Below are 22,662 nucleotides of genomic sequence, written 5' to 3'. Positions count from 1 at the left end.
CAAAATTAGCATTTTTTCCCAGTACTGGCTGGTGGCTGGAAGAGTGTCCGCTGTATAAAACAAATGCCAGAATAGTGTGGTGACTCCTGATAAATAATGGGACTAAGCTGAAGGAAAATGAATGAAATTAGCTTTTGTTTTTATATTTTCAGCATTCTTTTTCATTTTATTTTAGACATGTACAGCAGCTGCTTGTATTACTGGTTTAGCTTTAGTAATTTTTAACACTCCTACATGAAGTTGTTTATTTAGTTAACTCTGTTCTTTCACCAACTGTAGTTGCTATAGTAACTTTTGATTCATGTAAGTTTTCATATTATATTTTCAGCTCTATTGCAGTTTACATTTATGTTTTTAATAAATGCAGGTTGATTTTCCATCAATGATTGATGATTGATTGACAATGTAGATTGTGTCAAAGCAGCTTAACATAGAAGTTCTAGTACATTGAAATTGTGTCAGTCCAGTTAAGTGTGGTTTCATTTTCACTGCTGAAAGTTCAAACACTAAAGAGCAAATCCATCAATGCGCAGCTCCATAAGTCCCAAAACGAAGCAACCTAGTGGCAAAAAAAATCTTGAGAGAAACCATGCTTAGTTGGGCATGACCATTTCTCCTCTGGCCAAACTTCTTGTGCAGAGCTGCAGGCTAGTCTTAAAAACCCAAACAGTATAAGTAAACTAACAAATAAAAAAACATACATCCAAATAAAAAATATGCATATGTACTTTTATAAATACATTCATAAAAACACCTGTACAAATAATTTCTGAGTATTTGTACATATTGAAAAAGTACATTGGTCAGATTATTTTCTTTAGAAGTGCTGTTTCCATACAGCAGGGAAAATAAGTATTGAACATGTCATAATTTTTCTAAAAAAAAACATATTTTTAAAGGTGCTGTTTTTACTGTATGTTGATGGCCACCAAAAAAACTAAACTAATAAGTATACAAATAAAGTCATGTGTTCTAAAACTAAGCGATACAGGTAAAAATGGTTGAACATATGAAGAAAGGGAGGTTTAGAAAGGCAGTGAAAGCCCAGACAGCAGCTAAAATCTCTCAGTAATTATTTAGCAACCCATTCTCATTGTAAATGAATATTAGCTGCTTCACTCCAACATCTACAGATGAAAGTTGAAACTAGGGTGGACATTTCAGCATTACTATGATCTAAAACACAGCCGAGAAAAGTCTTAAATGCTTTCAGAGAAAGAAAATCAAGCTGTAAAATTGCTCAGCCAATGACCTGACTTAAATCCAATAGAAAATACAAAATAAAGCTAAATTTGATCAACGAGACCAACAGAACCATCAAGACATTTACACACTGTTGAAGTCTGTGAAAAGAAATCACACCTGAGCAATTCATGTGACTTCATTCTCCAAATGACAGGCATCTTTATGCTGTTATCAGAACAAAAGGCTTTTATATAAAGTATTAAATACATTTTAGCAGTTCAGGACTTTCTCTCTTTGTGTCATTCCACTGTTATTAAATGTAACTATTTTTTTTTTTACAGATTTCTTTTTGTTTTGTTTGATTTTTACGTTTGTATTGTTTGGGTTTTTACCAAAATCTGGTTTCATTCCATGTCAACGGCTCCTTTAGAAAATATTATTCCCATAAAATCATGAAGTGTACTTATTTTCCCCATTGTATATTCTCCTAACGTTTGCGTTTGAAACATTAGACTACAGTTTATCCATTTCAGCACCAGTTATTATTTTGCAGCAGGCATATTTCAGAATTTTTCTGTATTCTCTTCATCAGCTTCTCATGCATATTTATGACGAGTTTGTCTCTGGCTGCTTTCTTTTCCGTCCATCATCATAATTGACTCTCTGTTTATCTCATCAAAACCTTCCACAAATTTGACCTGATCAAACCACTCTATTCGCCTTCTGGATGCCCAGACCGTCCCGTCTCCAGCCTCATCCCGTCCCGCTCTGCCTCCACCGGCCCACACACCTTCTCCTGTGTGTCCCCCGTCCTGTCCACAGGTGGGAGATCAGATCCTGGAGGTGAACGGACGGAGTTTCCTCAGCATCCCGCATGATGAAGCGGTCCGAGTGCTGAAGTCTTCACACCACCTCATGATGACGGTGAAGGACGTGGGACGGCTGCCGCACACCAGAACTGTAGTGGGAGAAACTAAGTGGATCGCCAGTTCACAGATTTCTGACAGCTCGGCCAGCAGCAGCGTCACTGGGTGAGTGAGAAAAACATCCCAAACTTATGCTACACCTCAGAGGTATGCATTCTTAGGTTAATTAATTAGGCAAGTCATTGTATAACTGTTTTGTTCTGCAGACAATCAAAAGAAATATTGCTTAATAGGGCTAATAATAATGACCTTAAAATGTTTTTTTTTTTTTTTAATTAAAAAATGCTTTTATTCTATAGCTGAAATAAAACAAATGAGACTTTCTCCAGAAGAAAAAATAATATCTAAAATACTGTGAGAAATTCCTTATTGTGTTAAACATCATTTGGGAAATATTTGAGGGTGAAAAAGGGTGGGTGAAAAGTACTGAAACTGTCAATTCAACATTGAAAATATAGGCCTTATTGTCCTTATGGTCCGTTTTTCATAGAGCGCTTAATTATTTATGATGATTTGGCAGATCCTGGATCTTTTAATCTTGATAAAGGATCTCTGACTAATTTGGTTCTTTAAACAAGTTCGCGAATCAGATTAAAATGTCTGGATGAACTGATCTGAGATCGCTGCGTGTGTTGTGAAGGACAGATCTATCGATCCTCGAAATCATGATCAGCAATTCAACGATTGGCACAGCACAGCAGCGTAATGACATCATCTGATTAATATTAAACTATCCATGAGCAAAATGACATTAAATTTATAGTAAATGGTTTGTTAAATATGATACGCAATAACTTTCCACCTTTGTTGTGGGCTGCAGGCTTTACACTTTTATGTGTCAAGAGTATTTAGCTATTTAGTTTTACATTTAGTATGGATTTTTTTTATAGTAGCCCATATTTAAATTTCCTAATTAGTGTAAGGAATAACTGGCTTTAATTTTGCATCTAAAAGCTTTTGATATTGGTAAAGGCGTCTGCAACATTTGCGAAGCATCAAGTCATCGACATATCAGCTGTCAAAACATATGCATGACTGCATAAATTATTATTTCTTTAAAAAAACAGTTAAATAGACAACTCAGGTTTATCGTGGAAACGTAGCCCTGCGGACGTTTGGCCGCTGTGCGTGTTTTTCCGCGTCTTGAACGCCTCTTGGGAGCACGCGCCGTTCGCGCCCGCGCTGCTCTCGCGTGAAAAGTCGCCGGAGGCCGCTGTTTCCAGAATGAGCTTGGGTTGTAAATAGACAATGTGCATGTCTATTATCACACACAAATTGTACCAAAGCTGACACCTTAAATAGTGCACGTTTGTATCTAAAAAATCCATATTAATAAATGTAATTATTAAATAAATAATTATATGTATACAACTTATTTGCAATATGGAATGCTTTTTATAAGTTGTTTACATTTTAAGACATGAGAAAATCGTGATCTTGATTTTAAGCAAAATTAATCGTGATTCACGTTTTAGCCAGAATCATGCCCTACTGGGCATATATATATGTATATATATATATATATATATATATATATATATATTTTTTTTTTTTTTTTTTTTTTTTTTTTTTTTTTTAATCTAGATTAATCTCACTGTAATCTTGGAATTAATCTAGATTAATCTATATTAAACTGGCTCTTTTGAATTCTGCCGAAGGCATTCGGGATATGTATGCTACCCAAATAAGGGTGAAATGACTAAATAGAAGTCTTTAAGAACGGGTTTCTCAAGCTAGGTAGCCCATTAGACCAGGTGGTCATCTTCTGTTTCCAAAATACATCACAAACTGCTTGAGGAAACTGTTCTACTATGAAAATTGGTGATGAAAATAAATGATGTTTAATAAGATGTTTACTTAATGTTTATTCAGTTAATCATGAATTTTGAACTGTATAGACCTACATAAGCTAGAAACAGTGATTGTTTTATTTTATTTTATTTTTATTTATTTTTTTATTTTTTATTTTTTTTTTATTACCTCATTCTGACTAAAGTCATAACTGAACTAAACAGAAATGGAATTAAGCCTTGTGGAGTATGCATATGGAGTGGCATTATTGAAGTAAACACTGCAATCAAACTATTACCGTCATGTAAGACTTTTCGTCATATTTTTCGACAAGATCCACGCGCGCGGCTGTCAGTAAAGGACCGCACACACACATAGTGAAATATGAAAGTTTTTCTTTCCATTTGGCTAGCGTTATTAAATTCCATAACACGCTTCCACCAGTCCTTACTCCTTATTTGCGTCTAATTCCCCGGTTTGTCACGAGGGCATGAATGAAATGTTCATGAGTAAATGTGAAACTGCTGAACTGCAGTTATAGTCACTCAGAATTACTGAAAACTCTTACTTGAAAGCACTTTCCGTAAGCACCTTAATTATATTATTGTGTAAGGCAAATAACTATATTACAGATGTCCATGTAAGCGTTGTCAGTAGTGTCTTCGAAGTAAGTGAAAGATCCAGAAGGGCGTCCTGCTGATATGATTCAGAAGAGCACTTTATTGTCAGACGGCTCACCGGTCAGGTATAGATTTGCCCTTAAATATAAAGGTGAAAGTCATCATAGCTTGCGTAGAACAGATCCAGCTCCCAACCCAACTTTGAGAGTAGATTAACGGCGATAATTTTTCATCATGCTATAAGAGTCTTGCGTTAACGCCAATAACAGCCCACCACTTTTAAACAATTAAATGGTCCTGGATCGTGTCAAATCGTCAATAATGAAATCCAGCTAACTGAGTAATCCACATATGAAGAATGAACCCCTGGCGCATACATTTGCTAATTTGTACTTTACAAAATAAATTGCTTTCACCGCACTATCTAGGTTTTTTAAGCAAATCCTCATACAATCATTGTACGCAACCTGCATTTTAAAAAAACAAACAAAAAAAAACTTTGATTTTGATTTCACAGGTACTTTAAATAGCAAATTATGTCATATTAGTGTGACTAAATGTTGCTTTTTTCTAATAAATACAAAAAGCTATGTACTGTACTGTTAAGCCAAAGTAATTCAATTAGGCTTGAGGTGAATCTATTAGGCTTGGTTTTAATTTACTGTTTGAAGAGGAGATTATACGATAGCTGAGCCTTAATGACTGTTCTGAATATCAGCATCTTTGCAAAGCATTTGCTAGGACTGTAAATCGTAGAGTCTGTTGATGGGATTATTCCAGACACTGCTGCTTTTTTGTGGCCTGCTTGGAGAGTATAAATGTGTGTGTGTGTGTGTGAGTGCTCAGATCTTCACTTTAATGGAGGTGAGCTGATGAGGTGAGCCGACGCTCTGCTCTCATGCCAGGGGAAAAATGCAAGGTGGCATTTTATAAAAAAGCTTATTATCCAGCTTGCGGTGGTCGAGGCTGCGAGCTCCAGTCAAAGCCAAGGACAGAACCGGCAGGAGGAAGTGTTTGTAACTGTCAGTTTGAAAATTGACAGCTTGATAAGTTGCAGTAACAGTTTTTTTATACTGAAAAGTTGCAGAACTGGCTGTAATAGGAGAGAAATGAAGCTACTGTAGCAGTACAATGTGTAGGAAATCGGTTGTGTGAAACAATTATTGATTTTTACAGTTCAGTGGTCAATAAATTAACAAATTTGAACAGAGAATCACACCGTATAACAAAAGAACAAACATTGCAAATATAGTTTATTAAAGTAAACTAGACAAGAAAATACTATTTCAGTATTTATGCTTCAAAGTTTGATGTTTAACCTAGTGTTACTTGCTTAATTTGTGATTACTGAGAAATTTGCAAGTACTTTATAAAGTTGTCATTTGAGATGCACCAAAATGGAAATTCTGGACTCAAAACTGAAAATGCACTTGACTTAAATTAAAAATTAAATCCAGAAAATATTTTGTAATGATTATTTTTTATTTTATTAAGTATGTAAAGTAATTTTGATTTTTGTTTTTAGTAAGTTTGTTTTGTTGAGTTTTCAGTAACTAACCTAAATTATTCTTGATTTAAAAGCACAAACCAATTTAAATAAACATATTATTGGGAGCAAAATTTTATTGATAGTGAATAAGTTTAGAGGCATCATTTTATTAGCATTGCCATGACAGCATGTGCATTTTTCCTGAAAATTAAATATGAAATGAAACAAAACAATGCAAGACCAGATGAAACAAGACAAGACGAAATTAAATGACAAAACGAAATGAAATGACAAAGCAAAAAGAAACTAAACTACAAAACAACACAACAACATTATGAAATGACAAAATGAAATGAAACAACCAAACGAAGTGACAAAAAGAAACAAAACAACATAACGTAGTGTCAAAATGAAACCAAAAGACAAAAGAAAACAAAATGACAAAATGAAACAACAAAACAATATAACAAAATGACAAAGCAAAAACAAACAAAACAACAAACCAAAAAACAAATATGACAAAATGAAACGAATCAACCAAATAAAGCGACAAAAAGAAACAAAACAACGTGACGAAGTGACAAAATGAAACTATGAATTGAGAAAGTGGAAAAAAAGAATTTACAAAATGAAAAGAAAAAAATTATAAAATTAAACGAAAAAACGAAATGAAGCAACAAAAAGGAACAAAACAACATAATGGAGCGAAAAAAATGACAAAGCGAAAAGAAATAAAACTCCAAAACAAAAAGAAACAAAATGACAGAAATAAACAAAACAACGAAACAAAGCAACTAAAACAGATGAAACAAAAAATGAAGTGATAAAATAAAAAGAAATGGCAAAAAGAAATTAAATTACACAATGAAACGAATCAACAAAATTAAATGAGAAAACAAAAAACTACAAAATGACCACAAATGACAAAATGAAACGGCAAAACTATTGACAAAAAGAAACAAACAACAGAACAAAACAACAAAATAATCAAAACAACAAAATAAATTGACATGACAGAATGAAGCAACAAAAAGTAACTAAATAACAAAAAGGAATAAAATAAAACAATCAGCACTACCATTAAAAACTGCGCTCTTCAGATCATTCTGCTTTCAAAAGAGCCCACTGTCCTTTAATAAAATGATACTATATTATATTTTATTTTTAAAATGACTATTCATCTGCAAAAGTTATCTAGACCTGAAAAAATATTTGAAACTAAAACTTGTGTTTGTCTTAGTGAGTGTGTGTGGATATTATAGAGCTTATATATGTTATTGATTTCTCTATATTTACTCTCCCTCTTTTAGTATCTCTCTGGACCAGGGAGCATCAACATCAGCAAAGGTGAGCACTTTTGTTTCTATATTTGACCAGGATCTTCTCTCTTGTTTGGGTTCAACAGTGTTAGAACAGTGGGCGATATTGTGAAGCTGATTTTAAAGAGCCCTCGGCACATCCCCTGAGCTTCAGACTGTTTATAGCAGTGGCCTGTTTACTATCATTATAGAGTTGTTTTGTTCACAAGAACCTATAAAGCTAATTCATAGTATTCAGTATGTTTTTTTTATAACTCGTAACATGAATCAATAATGTAACATTTTTGTGTTCATTTGGGTTGTCAAGTCAGTAAATGTGAAAAAAAATAATTTATAAAAATATTTGAAAGTGTGAGGAAATAGACAGAAAATGGTTTAAGTTCTAAACATGTTATTTAAATTCTTCATTATTAATACAACGACAAATCAGAACAAGTTTTGACAGTATGGAAAATGCAAATAAAAAAAGAAAATAGTGATTTCCAAATTTACTTTGACTTGTATTTCATTGCAGACAATATGAACACAAAATATTTCATGTTTTGTCTGGTCAACTTCATTTCATTTGTAAATATGCATCATTTCTTGTCATTCAGACCTGCAATACATTCCAAAAAAGTTGGGACAGGAGAAATTTAGGGCTAATAATCAGGTAAATTGGTTAAATAACGATGTGATTTAAAACAGGTGATGTCAACAGGTGATTGTAATTATGGTTAGGTACAAAAGCAGCATCCAAGAAAGGTCTAGTCCTTTAGGAGCAAAGATGGGCAGAGGATTGCCAGTTTGGCAATAAATACATTAGAAAATTAGTAAAATGTCTAAATGCAATGTTGCTCAAAGAAAGATGGGAAGACATTTGGGTATTTCATCTTCAACAGTGCATAACATCATTAAAATATTCAAGGAATCTGAAAGAATTTCAGTGCGTAAAGGACAAGGGCACAAGCCTAAGGTGAACAACTATGATCTCCCATCTCTCAGGTGCCACTACTTCAAGAATCTATAAGTGACATTATCACATGGGCTCAGGACTACTTTGGCAAACCTTTGTCAAGTACCACAATATGTAGTTACATCCACAAATGCCCATTAAAACTGTACTGTGTCAAAAGGAAGCCCTATGTTAACAGTGTCCAAAAGCACCATCATCTTCTTTGGACTCGGATGCATCTGGTATGGACCATTACACAGTGGAAAGTGTACTGTGGTCAGATGAATCAATATATCAGGGGTTTTTTTTGGAACAAAGAAGAAAAGGATTAGCCAGACAGTTACCAGCAACGGGTCCAAAATCCAGAGTCTGTCATGGTACGCCGGCAGCTAACTCTCTGCAACTCTCACATGGTCGCCCACTGAAACTAAGCAGGGCTGCGCCTGGTCAGTACCTGGATGGGAGACCACATGGGAAAGCTAGGTTGCTGTTGGAAGTGGTGTTAGTGAGGCCAGCAGGGGGTGCTCAACCTGCTGTCTCAGTATATTGATCGGGACTCTATACTGCTAAGTGATTGACTCTCTGTGGGCATTAAAAATCCTTGTCCTCCGAAAAAAGAGCCGGGCATCCTGGCCCAATTTGCCCACTGGCCTCTTTCATGTCTTCTCTCCAACAATTGGCTGGTGTGTGATGTGCGGTCTGATATGCTTCATCCAGGTGGATGCTATCACACTGGTGGTAGATGAGGAGATTCCCCCCATTGTGTAAAGTGCTTTGAGTGTCTAAAAAAGCTCTATATAAAGGTGAGAAATTATTATTATGGTGTGAAGTTTTGTCACTTCTCTTGGCAATGGTAACTTGCACTTCTGTGGTGGCACCATTAATGCTAAAAAGTACATAGAGATTTTGGAGCACAATATGCTGCATTGTTTTTCTGGTGCTGTCATGCAAATTTTAACATGACAATGCAAAACCCCATTCTGCACATATCACAAAGTCCTGGCGGCGGAGGAAGAGGATACAGGTACTTGACTGACTTGGCTGCAGTCCCGAGCTGTCTCCAGTAAAGAATATGTGGTGCATTTTGAAGCTCAAAATGTGATGACAAAGACCCCATACTATTGCCTACCTTAAGACTTGTTTGCTGGAAGAATGGGATAAAATTACACCTGAAACACTTCCTCACTTGGTATCTTCAGTCCCTAAATGTCTTTTTAGTGTAGTGAAAAGAAAGGGGGAAATTACAAAGCAGTAAATGCTTTACTGTCCCAACTTTTTTTTTATTGTGTTGCAAGCAAGAATTGAAAAATAAATAAATAAATAAATAACTTAAAAGAATGTTAAATAATTAACTTTGAATAAATACATAATTGTATGTCATACATTATATAATTAGAATTAGATATATGGTTATCTTTACAATGTTTTAGTTGTGTTGCCGTTTTATTCATATTTTTAAACTGTCATTAGTTTAATTATTTTTGTACATCAAGTCAAACTAAATGAATCATTATTTTGTATTTGTTTTGTTTTTCTGTGTTTTTTTGTGTGTGTTTTCTTTGTATTGTTTTTTTCTGCTTTGTTTTAGTTATATACATTTTTGCCATATAAACCATGTTGCCTATAATGACCCTTTTGATGAGCAGCAGAGTTAATCAGAGCATATTCCTGATACTATATTCTACATTCTTAAGAAAAGACACTTAGACAAAAGGCCTCACAGGACTAAAAACACAATCAGATGCCTCCAGGATCTTTTCTCTAGGTCTATTTATGTTCAAAGAGCCTCCTTTTTGTCCTCCATGCTGAATATATGTATTGTGATTATGCTAATAACTCATAGTCAGCGATTAAGCAGCATAATAGATCAGACTGGTGGATCTGCATAGCTTTGATTACCTGAAGAACCTGTCATTGTGTGCTCGTTCAGTGTTAGCCAAACTCAGGAAAAAAGCCGTCAGAATCACTGTTTCTAGCTGGACAATCACACACCTGCACTGCAGACACAATGAGGAGAATAATAAAAAAAAAGAATAATAATTTTGCTATTGGTAAAGGCTTTAATCTCTCGGGCATATGGCATTCAACATGATCTCTGCTTCACAAAACAGACATGCACTTTAGATTGTGACCATCAAGGCATTTATGTTTTTGTAGAGAGTGTGTAAATTATCATTATTATGTTATTCAGTTTTTCTTGGTGTATTAAAAATGATGAAGATGTATACAACAACAATAAAAGAAAATTAAGAACACAATTCCACAATTGTTCATATAATTGTGTGGCAATTAAAAATAAAATCCTATTTTTTTTACCAAGTATAGTTACTTGTTTCAGAAAGATGGCTTTTGATTGTTACCACTAAAATAACAATAAAGTGATTTAGTAAAAAACTAATTTAAATAAATAAATAAATAAATAAATAAATAAATAAATAGAAGGAAAATAAGAACATAATGTAAAGTGAAATTTGGGAACATGTTGAAATTATCAGTTAAAATCAAATTTAGTTTTGTTCAATATATTGAATATATCAGTTATATTGGTTAAATGGTTAATAATGTCTTTTATGTCTTTTATTTTTATATGTTTCTTTCTGTTTTAAAATATTTGCTCTGTGAGAAAAAAAAAAATCTGCTAGACATATCAGTCATAATTGAGTTAACTTGTTAAAAGACGTTCAGCAGTAGGACCACGCCTTACTTTGCCTTCTTAACCTATCACCTACTCCCTAAAACTGGTTTATTGCAGACAAGGCCTCTAGCATTGTTGCTGTTGTTTTCTTAAACCCACCCACCCTCTATTTTCTTGCTTCCCATTAACAAACCGTATAACCCTCTCCTCCCTCCTAGGTTAAACCGGGAAGATCTTAATGACTCTACCAAAATATTACAGAGACAGTATCCCCACTCTGAGTCTCTGGGCATCATTGTATGACACCCAATCAACCTACCTACTTGTTCATTATTTTTCCTCTTCCATTCCCCTTCATCCTACTGTTCCCTTACCACCCCTTTTCATCCTTACAATAAAGTCCAGCTCAAAGTGTGGTGTGGTCCATGCTGGTGAACTCACTTTTAGAGAGATAAAATATCAGTCACGTTGAAGTCAGCAAATATAATATAATATAATATAATATAATATAATATAATATAATACAATATAGTACAATATAACATAATATAATATAATATAATATAATATAATATAATATAATATAATATAATATAATATAATATAATATAATATAATATAATATAATATAATATAATAGTAATGATTCAGGGAATAAAATAATTGACTATCCACGTGCTGTTTATTTAATAGAATTTCAGGCAGGCAACGGTCAAAACGCGTACAAACTGGAGCATCCAAAAACCATGGTCAAAAGCAGGCAAGAGATTGGTGCAGTTGGCAAACATGATAAACAATAAACAGGTCAAAAACACAAGAAGGCTAGACAAGAAATAATGCTTACAGAAAACAAGACTCAGCAATGTGTGTGTGTGAGAGAGTCAGTGAGGTGTATTTATAGTCCTGGTAATCAGATTTCGCAAGATTCAGCTGTGTGTTTGCAATCAGGGCCAGGTGTGAGCGTGAAGTGCATGATGGGATCTGTAGTGCAGTTGATATGTGAGTGTTCTCCAGCAGCCTGCAAGGGTAACACTACTGGTGATCATAACTATAACATAATATTAATGTATAATATAATATATAATATGATATATTATCATTATTATTATTATATAATACAATTCAATACAAGATCAGTAAGCATCTATAAAGCTATAGTACAAAACTCAACATACAAGTATTTATTAAATGAAATATTTTATAACAAGATGGTATATTGTAAGCATATATGCATTTATTTGGACTTTTGTGAAATAAGGAAAAATTAAAGGTAAAGTTATAATCAGACAAAAACCTGAACAGACCAAAACATTTCATTCAAACCTGGTGATTTTCTTTTTGTTTTTTAAATGATGATCTTTTTGATCACTGAAAACTAACTAACACACTGAAAAAAAGGATTCCAAGATGATTCCTTGGATTTTCTTAATTTTTTTTTTTTTTGAGTTAAGTGGTTGTAAACAATTTATTTGGGCTGTATTTAAAAAAACAAATCTAGTTGAACATTACTAAATATTATTTGTTTGTTTAAATTAAACTCTTATAAACATTTTGCAACAATTTTGTGGAATTTTTTTTAATGTATGCTTTTTATTTAAAAAATTGTAAGGTTTTGTTGACTAGTTCTCAAAAACATTTATATGTTTTCTTCAATGTATATCATTGAATTTCTTCTGTATAACACAAAAGAAGATTTTTTTTCTTTTCACAGGAACTCAGTGGTAAACAAAATGGTTTAGTGGTTAAACCAAAGGCAGAATTTTCATTTCTGAGTGAACTTTACAGTAAACAGTGAATAAAACAGTCATGAAAACAGTTCAAGTAACAGGAATAACTTTTATGCAAAATGACAAAATGTGGATGGAAGAAGGCGCAGGACATAATAAGACAGAAGCAGTGTAAGTGACGAGAAAAATAAAAGCATCAAGGTGACCCAGCAAATGAACAGGGTTTTACAAGGTCTCCTCTGTAAGCCAGGGGTTTATGCACAAAACAACGGGCTGCAATAAAGCGTGAGCACTAACTTATTACGACGGGGCTGATGATTGCGTACAGTGGGAATGACAGGCTAAAGGACGCGGGCAGATGGAGTGTTGGAGGGCTCTGAGCTTTACTCACTTTGTATTCCAGAGACTCACAGCCGCATGATGCTTTGGAGGACATTGATCAGTTACATGCATCTGTTTTTTTTCGCACCAGTGCCACAGTCCGCTTTAAATCACTGCATGTATGCAGATATACGCATGTGATTGAACGATAACACATCAGTTAAAATTTCTCACATTTATTTATATAGTGTTTTTTAGGGCTGTGCAATACAGTTGAAGTTCAAATTATTAGCCCTCTTGAATTATTGCTATTTTGTTCCCTAATTTCTGTTTAATGGAAAGAAGATTTTATTGTTTGAAAACACTCATGATTTGTGGAGTCATTGCAATGTTTAACTATAAACATCATTTATATATGTTTTTATCATTTAAGTCGGTTTAAAGCAGGGGCTCCCATACTTTTTAGCCTACGACCCCCAAAATAACAATGCCAGTGACTGCCATTTAATTATCTCAAAACTGCTGTGTAGGGTCAGAGAGCTCTCAGATTTCATCTAAAATATCTTAACTGTTTTAAAGATGAATGAAGGGTTATTTACTAATCCTTTATCACTTGAAATGAGAGCTACAGAAATATTTGTCGTTTTTGATGAAACTGGTGTTTCTTTTTGGCTTGTATTTGTTTTAAGCATGTTTTGACTTAATTTTGTTCAATTTCACAAACCAAAAAAAAAAACAAAAAAAAAAAAACAAGGCGTTAAGCTTTCTAATCGATTAAATTTAAATTGACATAACAATCTTTTTGTTGAAAAACAAGACAGAAATACTGATAAAGAACATCACGTAACATCGCTTTTTACACTGTGAACATAAGGTAAAAGTTGGTTTCATATTCCATAGCAGTTATTTTTACTACACAACCATCACTTTTTTTCTGTTGAACACAAAAGAAGTCATTCATTTATTTTCTTGTCGGCTTAGTCCCTTTATTAATCCGGGGTCGCCACAGCAGAATGAACCGCCAACTTATCCAGCAAGTTTTTACGCAGCGGATGCCCTTCCAGCCGCAACCCATCTCTGGAAAACATTCACACACACATTCACACTCATACTCTACGGACAATTTAGCCTACCCAATTCACCTGTACCACATGTCTTTGGACTGGGGGAAAGCGGAGCACCTGGAGGAAACCCACGCAAAAGCAGGGAGAACATGCAAACTCCACACAGAAACGGCAACTTAGCTGAGGTTCAAACCAGCGACTCAGCGACCTTCTTGCTGTGAGGCGACAGCACTACCTACTGCGCCACTGCCTTGCCACACAAAAGAAGTTATTTTGGAAAACGTTGAAAACCTGTAACCACTGACTTACGCACACCATGATTTTGCCATGTAGGATGCGATCCTCAATTAACATCTATGTTGATCCTGGAACATAATTTTTGTTCGAAAATATCATCTATACCTATACCCTACCCCTAAACCCAACTGTAAATTATTCCTAAAATCAAAGGAGAATAATAGTTGGATAATAATCATGTAGACCTAACAGTAAGCCTAAACTTCACATAAATTGTAAACATATCCCTTAATTCTGATTGGCTGATTGGAATGTTGTTCCAAGACCAACATAGGTTAAATGCCTATGTTCTTTTGCGTTCAACAGAAAAATGAAATGCATAAGAGTATGGAAACCCTTGAGGGTGAGTAAATGTGAGTAAATTGTCATTTTTGGGTGAACTGTCTTACCTTCAAGTTGATACAAATATGTAAGGATGTATTTTTGCAACAGTAATATGTGATCTTGGATTGGTGTGTTTTAGGTTTGGATTCTGAACTAAGTTAGATCAAATAAATCTGTTTTGCTTTGTAACTGCATATCTTAAACAGTACACCCTGAAGGAAAACTGATATGACCTTTTAAAATTATATTTTTAAATGATATTTTTGTGGTTGTGTAACAAATCATTGTATAGTCTTTCAGCCACTGAGAAGATTTGCCTGCAGAACGATCCAAGCGTGTAAACTGATAATCACATAAATGCCTCATTATGTTTTCATCAGTATACGTTTAAAGCTCCCTGCAAACACTTAATAATTGGAAATGTAATTGAACAATGCTCAGGGAGGGTGGATTTGATTGATTGTAGGTGAGGCGGGAGCGAGCTAAACTTGTGTAAAGGGCAAACAATGAAAATGATGATATTATTACTTTTCAGAAACTTTCCAAACTGCAGAATAAACCATACTCTGTTGAAATCAGCTTGCGTTTACTGCAGTCGGCACTCGTTTCTGATTCAGGTGTTTGACAGGGAGCTCACGTCTGGATGTATTTTGCTGCTTTACGCCTAGTTTAACACACACAAAACCGAAAACGAGTCAAACAATGATATGAGGTCACAGCTGCGATCCTTCTCAGTCATAGGAGAGAACCTGACAAATTCTCTCCCTTCTGCAGTATTACAGTTATTCCGCCTCAGAAGTTTTCTGTATAGTTTTTTTGCTTATTTGCAGGCCAGAATTCCTCGCTGTGTGACCTTGTTGATTCTTCGCTGAGTAAGGCACTTATTTCCATCGCCTGATGTGAAATCTCAGTATATCCCCAGCGAGGCTCGTGTTGTTTGACGCCAATCCCTGTTTGCCAACTCATTGCGGCTTAAATCCATTTCGGCAGCCCTCATTTTGAAGTTAATTGAATTCTCCAAATTGACATTGGCCTTTTAAAATAAGAACTACGGTGGCCCTCGGGGGCTCAGCTCAACAGCTTTAGCAAACAACACACAAAGAAAGTAAACAAAGCACTATAGAGCACAAAAAGTTTAAACCCTTATACAAACGTATCTGAAAATTCACTGATATTCATGTTTACTTTTGTAGTAGTAACTGTACAGTACTTTAACAGTAATTGTCATTCCAAGTTTTAAGAACAACAAATGATAACTTGACTTCTAGCTGATAATTTGGTTTCAGAAGTGGCTTAAGAAAGACTTTTTTAATTACTTAATTAGGACAGTAAGGTCTGACTTTGCTTAGATTGAATAAAGTCATGGCGTACCGGAAAAATAATGAATATTGTGTATGACTCCCATGAGCTTGGACGACTGCATCCATACATCTCTGCAATGACTCAAATAACTTATTAGTAAAGTCATCTGGAGTGCCAAAGAAAGTGTTCGTGCAGTACTCACAGAGTTCATCAAGATTCTTTGGATTCATCTTTAATGCCTTCTCCTTCATCTTACGCCAGACATGCTCAATGACGTTCATGTCTGGTGACTGGGCTGGCCAATCCTGGAGCAGCTTGACCTTTTTTTAATTCTGGAACTTTGCTGTGGAGGCTGAAGTATGAGAAGGAGCACTATCCTGCTGAAGGATTTGCCCTCTCTTGTGGTTTGTAATGTAATGGGCAGCACAAGTGTCTTGATACCTCAGGCTGTTGATGTTGCCATCCACTCTGCAGATCTCTCGCAATCCCCCATACTGAGTGTAACCCCAAACCATGATTTTTCCTTCACCAAACTTGACTGATATCTGTGAGAATTTTGGGTCCATTCGGGTTCCGATAGATTTTCTGCAGTATTTAATAGATAATTCATAGGAAAAATTGACCTTCTGCTACTTTTCCGAACGGTCATCTAAAAATCAAGTTATTATTTGTTGCTCGTACATCTGGGATCCACAACCAGATGTCAGTATATATTAGCGTTATTCAATAAAGATCTGATGTCATTTCTTCAAATTTTTATATAAAATCTTGTACATTTTTTTCTTTAGCTTTTTAAAAGGTTTTCTAAAGGGTTTTAATGTATGTTTTTATTAATTGTGGTTGGAAATGACGTTCATTCATTAAAAAACTGATTCTCCTGATGTGAACATTGTATTTTCTTTTTTTAAAACTTCATACAAACAGATCTGATTGATTATGATTGTTATTATTTAACTTAATTCCTCATACATATTGCTAAATAGTGTTTGAATGTTGTAAAGTGGTGGTGGAAAACACATTTTATATATAATTTTTATATATTTAATTCACTTTATACATGCATTTCTGATTTGAGACTTCCAAACTTCCACCTGCTCTCACAGGCTGTTGATATGTTTGCTTTGGTGTTTATATAATAGCGCTCACTTATCTCTGAGAGCTTATCTCCGTTGTGCCTTTAGGACATCTATTGACTGCTCCAGTCTGCCACTGTTCTATAAAGAGCTATAACATCTATCATCTCTTTGAGAGAGACGTGCTCTCCGAAGCGCAGGACTTAATGTAGCTCAAGAGGGAGGAAATGAAGCTCCAATTTCGACACGGGCCATCGTCAGCCTGGGACAGCGCTATAGTCAGATCTGATGCCTGCGTGAATAGCTTCGTCATTCTGCCAATGTCGTCTGTTAGCATATTAAAACTCTGATAATGAGACAGATAGAGCTGTAACTCCACAGCAGCTCCCTAACCCAAACATTTGTCATTTTAATTAACGTCTAAAGCAAGGTGACACCGATCTTGATTATTGAATTATTCAATTTATTGCTCAATGGCCTTATGTTTTAGTAGTTAGAAGTAATGTGACAGCGGTAGCGAGATTAATTTGTTTTCACTTCATTTTGATGGAGCAGAATGACTTTAAAGCACAATGCTGAAGTTTTAGTGGACTGGCTTTCTCATTCTCTGTGATGAATTTTAGAATGAGAGGCCACATCTATCTGTCTCTCTCTCTGTATCTTTCTGTGTGCCTGTCAGTGGTTTATACATTCATAAATTGGTTGTTCATTTGTTCATTCTAGTCATCCATCCATTCATTAGTTTGTTCAATTATTTGTTTTATCCATCATTTTTTTTTCTCTATCTACTGTATCTATTCATCATTTGTTTGCTCTATCCATCTGTCCATCCATCTGTATATTGTTTGTTTTATTGACCCATCTATCGTCCATCTATATATCCATCCATCCATCTATTCATCCATCATCCTTAATCCAGATTTTATTCTATTCATTCATCACTCTGTCAGTTCTATCCATCCGTCATCCATCCATATATCTATAATTTGTTTGTTTGTTCGATCCTCCCATCCTTCGTTCATTCTATCCATCTGTCCACTTAGCCTTTCACCATTTGTTTATTAATTTTTCAGTTCATCTGTAGTTTTTTTTATTCCATTCTTCCATCTATTTGTTGTCAGATCTATGTCTCCATCTGTTATTTTATTTATTGTTCCTTCCTTCCATCCATCCTTTCATGATTTGTACAAGATTCTATTAATTTATCCATTCATCCATCTTTCCATCCATCTTTCCATCCATCTTTCCATCCATCCATCCATTTTTCCATCCATCCATCCATTCATCCATCCATCCATCCATCCATCCATTTTTCCATCCATCCATCCATTCATCCATCCATCCATCCATCCATTTTTCCATCCATCCATCCATTCATCCCTCCATCCTTCCATCTATCTATCAATTCGTCTATATGCCCATCCATCCATCCAAGATTTGTCCAAGATTCTATTCATCCTTCCATTCATCCATCCATCCATCCATCTGTCCATCCATGATTTGTCCAAGATTCTATTAATTTGACTATCCATTAATGTATCCATGAATGATTTGTCCAAGATTTTATCCATCTGTCCATTTGTCCATTTATGATTCGTCCAAGATTCTATTCATCTGTCCACCTAACCTTTTATTGTTTGTTTATTCTATCAGTCCATCTGTTGTTTGTTTATTCCATTCTTCCATCTATTTGTTGTCAGATCTGTCTCCATCTGTTATTTTCCCTATTGTTTCTTTCCTCCATCCATCCTTCCATGATTTGTCCGAAATTCTATCCATTCATGATTTGTGCAAGACTCTATTATTTTATCCATCCATCCATTCATCTATCCATCCATCCGTCCATCAATCCATGATTTGTCCAAGATTATATTAATTTGTCCATCCATCCATCTGTTTGTAAATTTATTTGTTTTATCCATCCATTGTTTGTTTGTTTTCCTGTCTACTGTATCTATCCATCATTTGTTTGCTCTATCCATTCATCCATCCTTCCATCTGTGCTTGTTTGTTTGTTCCATTCACCCATCTATCCCATCTATCATCTATCCATCCATCATTCTTAATCCAGATTGTATTCTATTCATTCATGTCAATTCTATCTATTAATCCACCCATCCATCTATCCATACAGTACAGTATATCCATCATTTGTTTGTTTGTTCCACCCACCCATCTTTTATTCTATCAGTCCATCTGTAGTTTGTTGGATCTATTTTTTTGTCAGATCTATGCCTCCATCTGTTTTTTTCCTTATTGTTTCTTCTATCCATCCATGATTTGTTCAATATTCTATTCATCATCCATCCATGATTTGTCCAAGATTCTATTAATTTGTCCATCCATCCATCCATCCATCCATCCATCCATATTTTTCCAAGGTTCTATTAATATGCCCAACCGTCTATCCTACCATCCATCCATCCATCCATTCATCCACGGTTCATCCAAGATACTTTTTATTTGTCTTTCCATCCATGATTTTTTCAAGATTCTATTCATTTGTCTTTCTATTCATCCATTCATACATCCATGCATGATTTGTCCAAGATTTAATTTATCCATCCATCCATCCATCTATCCATCCATCCATGACTTGTCCAAGATTATATCTATCTAGTCATCCGTCCATGCATGATTGTCCAAAATTTTACTCATTTGTCTATTCATCCATTCATCTATCTATCCGTTAATTTATCCATCCATCCATGAATTGTTCAAGATTAATTTGTCTATCCATCTATCCATTCATCCATGCATTATTAGTCTAAGATTCTATCCATCTGTCTGTCCATGATTTGTCCAAGATTTTATTCTTTTGTCAATTTGATCATTCGCACATAATCGTCACAGCGGAATGAACCGCCAACTTCTCCAGCATATGTTTTATGCAGTGGATGCCCTCCTAGCTGCAACCAATCACTGGGATACACCCATATACTCCCATTCACACACCTACACTGTGAACAATTTAGCATACCCAATTCACCTATCGTGCATGTCTTTAGACATGTGGGGGAAACCGGAGAACCCGGAGAAAACCCATGCGAACACGGGGAGAACATGCAAACTCCACACATATATGCCAACTGACCCAGCCGAGGCTCGAGTTATTAATTTTTAGCACAGTTTTTGACTGTTGTTAATTGTTATAATTTATTATATGAATTACTGCTGTCACCCCTTTACTGGACAAAGTTCTTTGCTTGACCTTCACTTTGCCCCTGGGCTAAATGGACAAGCATACATTTTCTTTTCTCATTTTTTGTGTACTCCATTTTATTTAAAAGAAAGTGCCTTTCTGTTCTTTCTAGAGGCAAGTTATCTCAAGTTCCTTTTAGATAACGCTCAATCTGGGAGTAAATTGTCTCATTCAGACCCTATTCAAATTCTCCAGGGTGCGATGTGTGAAGACACGGCTGGAGTTTCTGCTCTCTCTGTGCCACACAATGCTGAAAAGTTCTGGCAGACAATATACTTGTTCTGATTGAGCTGTCCTAAAGTTATGATATTGATCAGCAATTATGTGTTCCTGTGATTAAAGAGGCTGTCGGTCCAGTGATGTCATAATGGCTAACCACGGAGGTTGTAACACCACAGATGCAGCGTAATCGATCCTGTCTTGACCGCTATCATTCTTAAAGAATTATAAAGCCGCACATTTTTCTTGCTCGTTATATTGATCATCTTTTGTTGGAGAGATTCTGCTGGAGCTTTGCTTTTCGTAATTGAGCGGCAGTGCTGATGTTCAAGATTGCTGTGGAGAGGAGCTTCTGAACCTTTCAAGTTCAAACTAGACTGAGACACTTGTGTCTGTGTCACCCGAGAAAGTGTGATAGCTGAAATCTGTACAGTGCTGTTCAAAAGTTGGAGAACATAGATATTTTTTATTTCTACAGGAATGCATTATATTGATCTAAAGTAAAAGTATAGTGTGTTTTATTATAGAAAAATAGCAATATTAAACTTTGCATTCGCGGCATAGTGGCTCAATGGTTAGCACTATCCCATCACAGCAAGAAGGTCGCTGGTTTGAGTCCCAGCTGGGCCAGTAGGTATGTCCTCCCTGTGTTGGCGCCCGGTTTCCTCCAGGTGATCCAGTTTCCCCCGCAGTCAAAATACCTGTCCTATAGGTAAATTGAATAAGCTAAATTGGCCAGTGTATGTTTGTGAATAAGTGTGTATGGATGTTTGGCAGTACTAGGTTGCATGTGGAAGGGCATTTTCTGCATAAAAATATGGTGGAATTGTCAGCAGTTCATTCCGCTGTGGCAACGTCTGATAAATCTGAGACTAATCCGAAAGAAAAATGAATAAATAATATTATCTGCATTCACCTAATGATCCTGAAGAAAAATGCATCAAAGTTTCCACAAAAAGATTAAGCAGCGCATGAGCAACACAATCAAAATGAGCAAAAAGATGTATAAATATGTATAAATACAATATAAAAATGAAAGTATGAAAGCTTTATGTTCTGCTTGTCTGTGTGAATGAGTGGTGGTTCATTTGGTTGAAGACAGCTTAAATAGTGTTTGTGTGTGTACTAAACTGCAAGAAATACTAAATAAATGTCATGGTTTGGTGTAGTGTGATACTTTTTCTTCTGGACCTAACTGTCTTTTAAATAAAAGTAGAAAAAATGTAATGCTAAACAAAAAACTTGAATCAAATCTAAGCATATTTTGAAATGTAATTTGATTGAGATGATAAAAGATCAATTTTAATCAAATTTTGAGGTACCAAAAAAAATTGCAGTTTCACACAATTCATTCATGTTGTGCCAACACAAATTTGTTAAAGAGCCCTTATCATACATGATATAGGGTCATATTTTGGTTGTAAGGGTCTCCAACAACAGTCTAATATGCATGCAAGATCAAAAAACACTTTCATTGTCCTGTAATCTGCATTTATTTTTACCTAATTATCCCAGCGACTCACAAAGGAATCGTCCAGTGATTCATTTGTTCCCAAACCCCTCCTTAGCGTGAAGCTAATCTGCTCTGATTGGACCGATGACAGTCTGTTGCGATTGGTCGTCACTGACTGCCTTATGCGACAGAGTAAAATGCCCAGCAGCTAATCAACAAAATAACAACTTTAATCGCACGTACTTACACTTGAGAAATGGAGGAAGAAACTGATCCATGTCCAGACATGTCCATCAGTAGCCTTTACTGACCCTTCCTTTAACAAATTAAATCTTCTTTGTAGCATGTAGTTTCCAGAAGTTTCCAGTAGTTTCAAACTGCTTAAAGCTGGGCTTATGCTGAGGTTTCATCTTTGGGTAGAGACTCAGTAATATCCATCTGCAGTGTGACTTCAATCGACCGGCATGTTTGTGTGTGTGTGTGTTTGTGTGTGTGTGGGTGGGTTTCTGTGTTAGAGGGCGGGGCCACAGGTTTCAAATCTCCGGGTTTGCGCGTGCCATGAATAACTTGGTTTCGTTAGTACGTCATGGCGAAACACCTAATGACTCGTTATCAAGACTACCCGAATGTATGTTTTTTGTAGTCCTCAAACTTCGTTCGCTGTAGGCTTTGCTAAGCTAACTCTGTAAAAGCCAATGTCTCCCTTTGCATTGAACTTTGGGCATATTACATTAAGAGATGTTGTTTGTGTTTACACAGCTACATTACACATCAACTAAAG

General features: G+C 35.3%; 1 protein-coding gene across 4 annotated transcripts in view; it reads left to right on the top strand.

Annotated features, from left to right (window-relative positions):
• The window catches only part of whrna (whirlin a), a 193,800-nt gene that overhangs the window by 133,500 nt on the left and 37,638 nt on the right, over positions 1-22,662 (top strand). For 2 of the 4 annotated variants that reach the window (XM_073935094.1, XM_002665922.8), the window contains exons 5-6: positions 2,008-2,216; positions 7,322-7,358. In XM_073935094.1, the coding sequence (XP_073791195.1) occupies positions 2,008-2,216; positions 7,322-7,358 (246 nt within the window). Of the gene's footprint in view, positions 1-1,920; positions 2,217-7,321; positions 7,359-22,662 lie in introns of all 4 variants that reach the window. The other 2 variants (XM_073935093.1, XM_073935091.1) reach the window with 1 other exon arrangement.

The sequence above is a fragment of the Danio rerio genome, chromosome 21, assembly GCF_049306965.1.
Source record: "Danio rerio strain Tuebingen ecotype United States chromosome 21, GRCz12tu, whole genome shotgun sequence".
NCBI classification, from domain to species: domain Eukaryota; kingdom Metazoa; phylum Chordata; class Actinopteri; order Cypriniformes; family Danionidae; genus Danio; species Danio rerio.
This window is presented reverse-complemented; position numbering and strand designations above follow the sequence as displayed.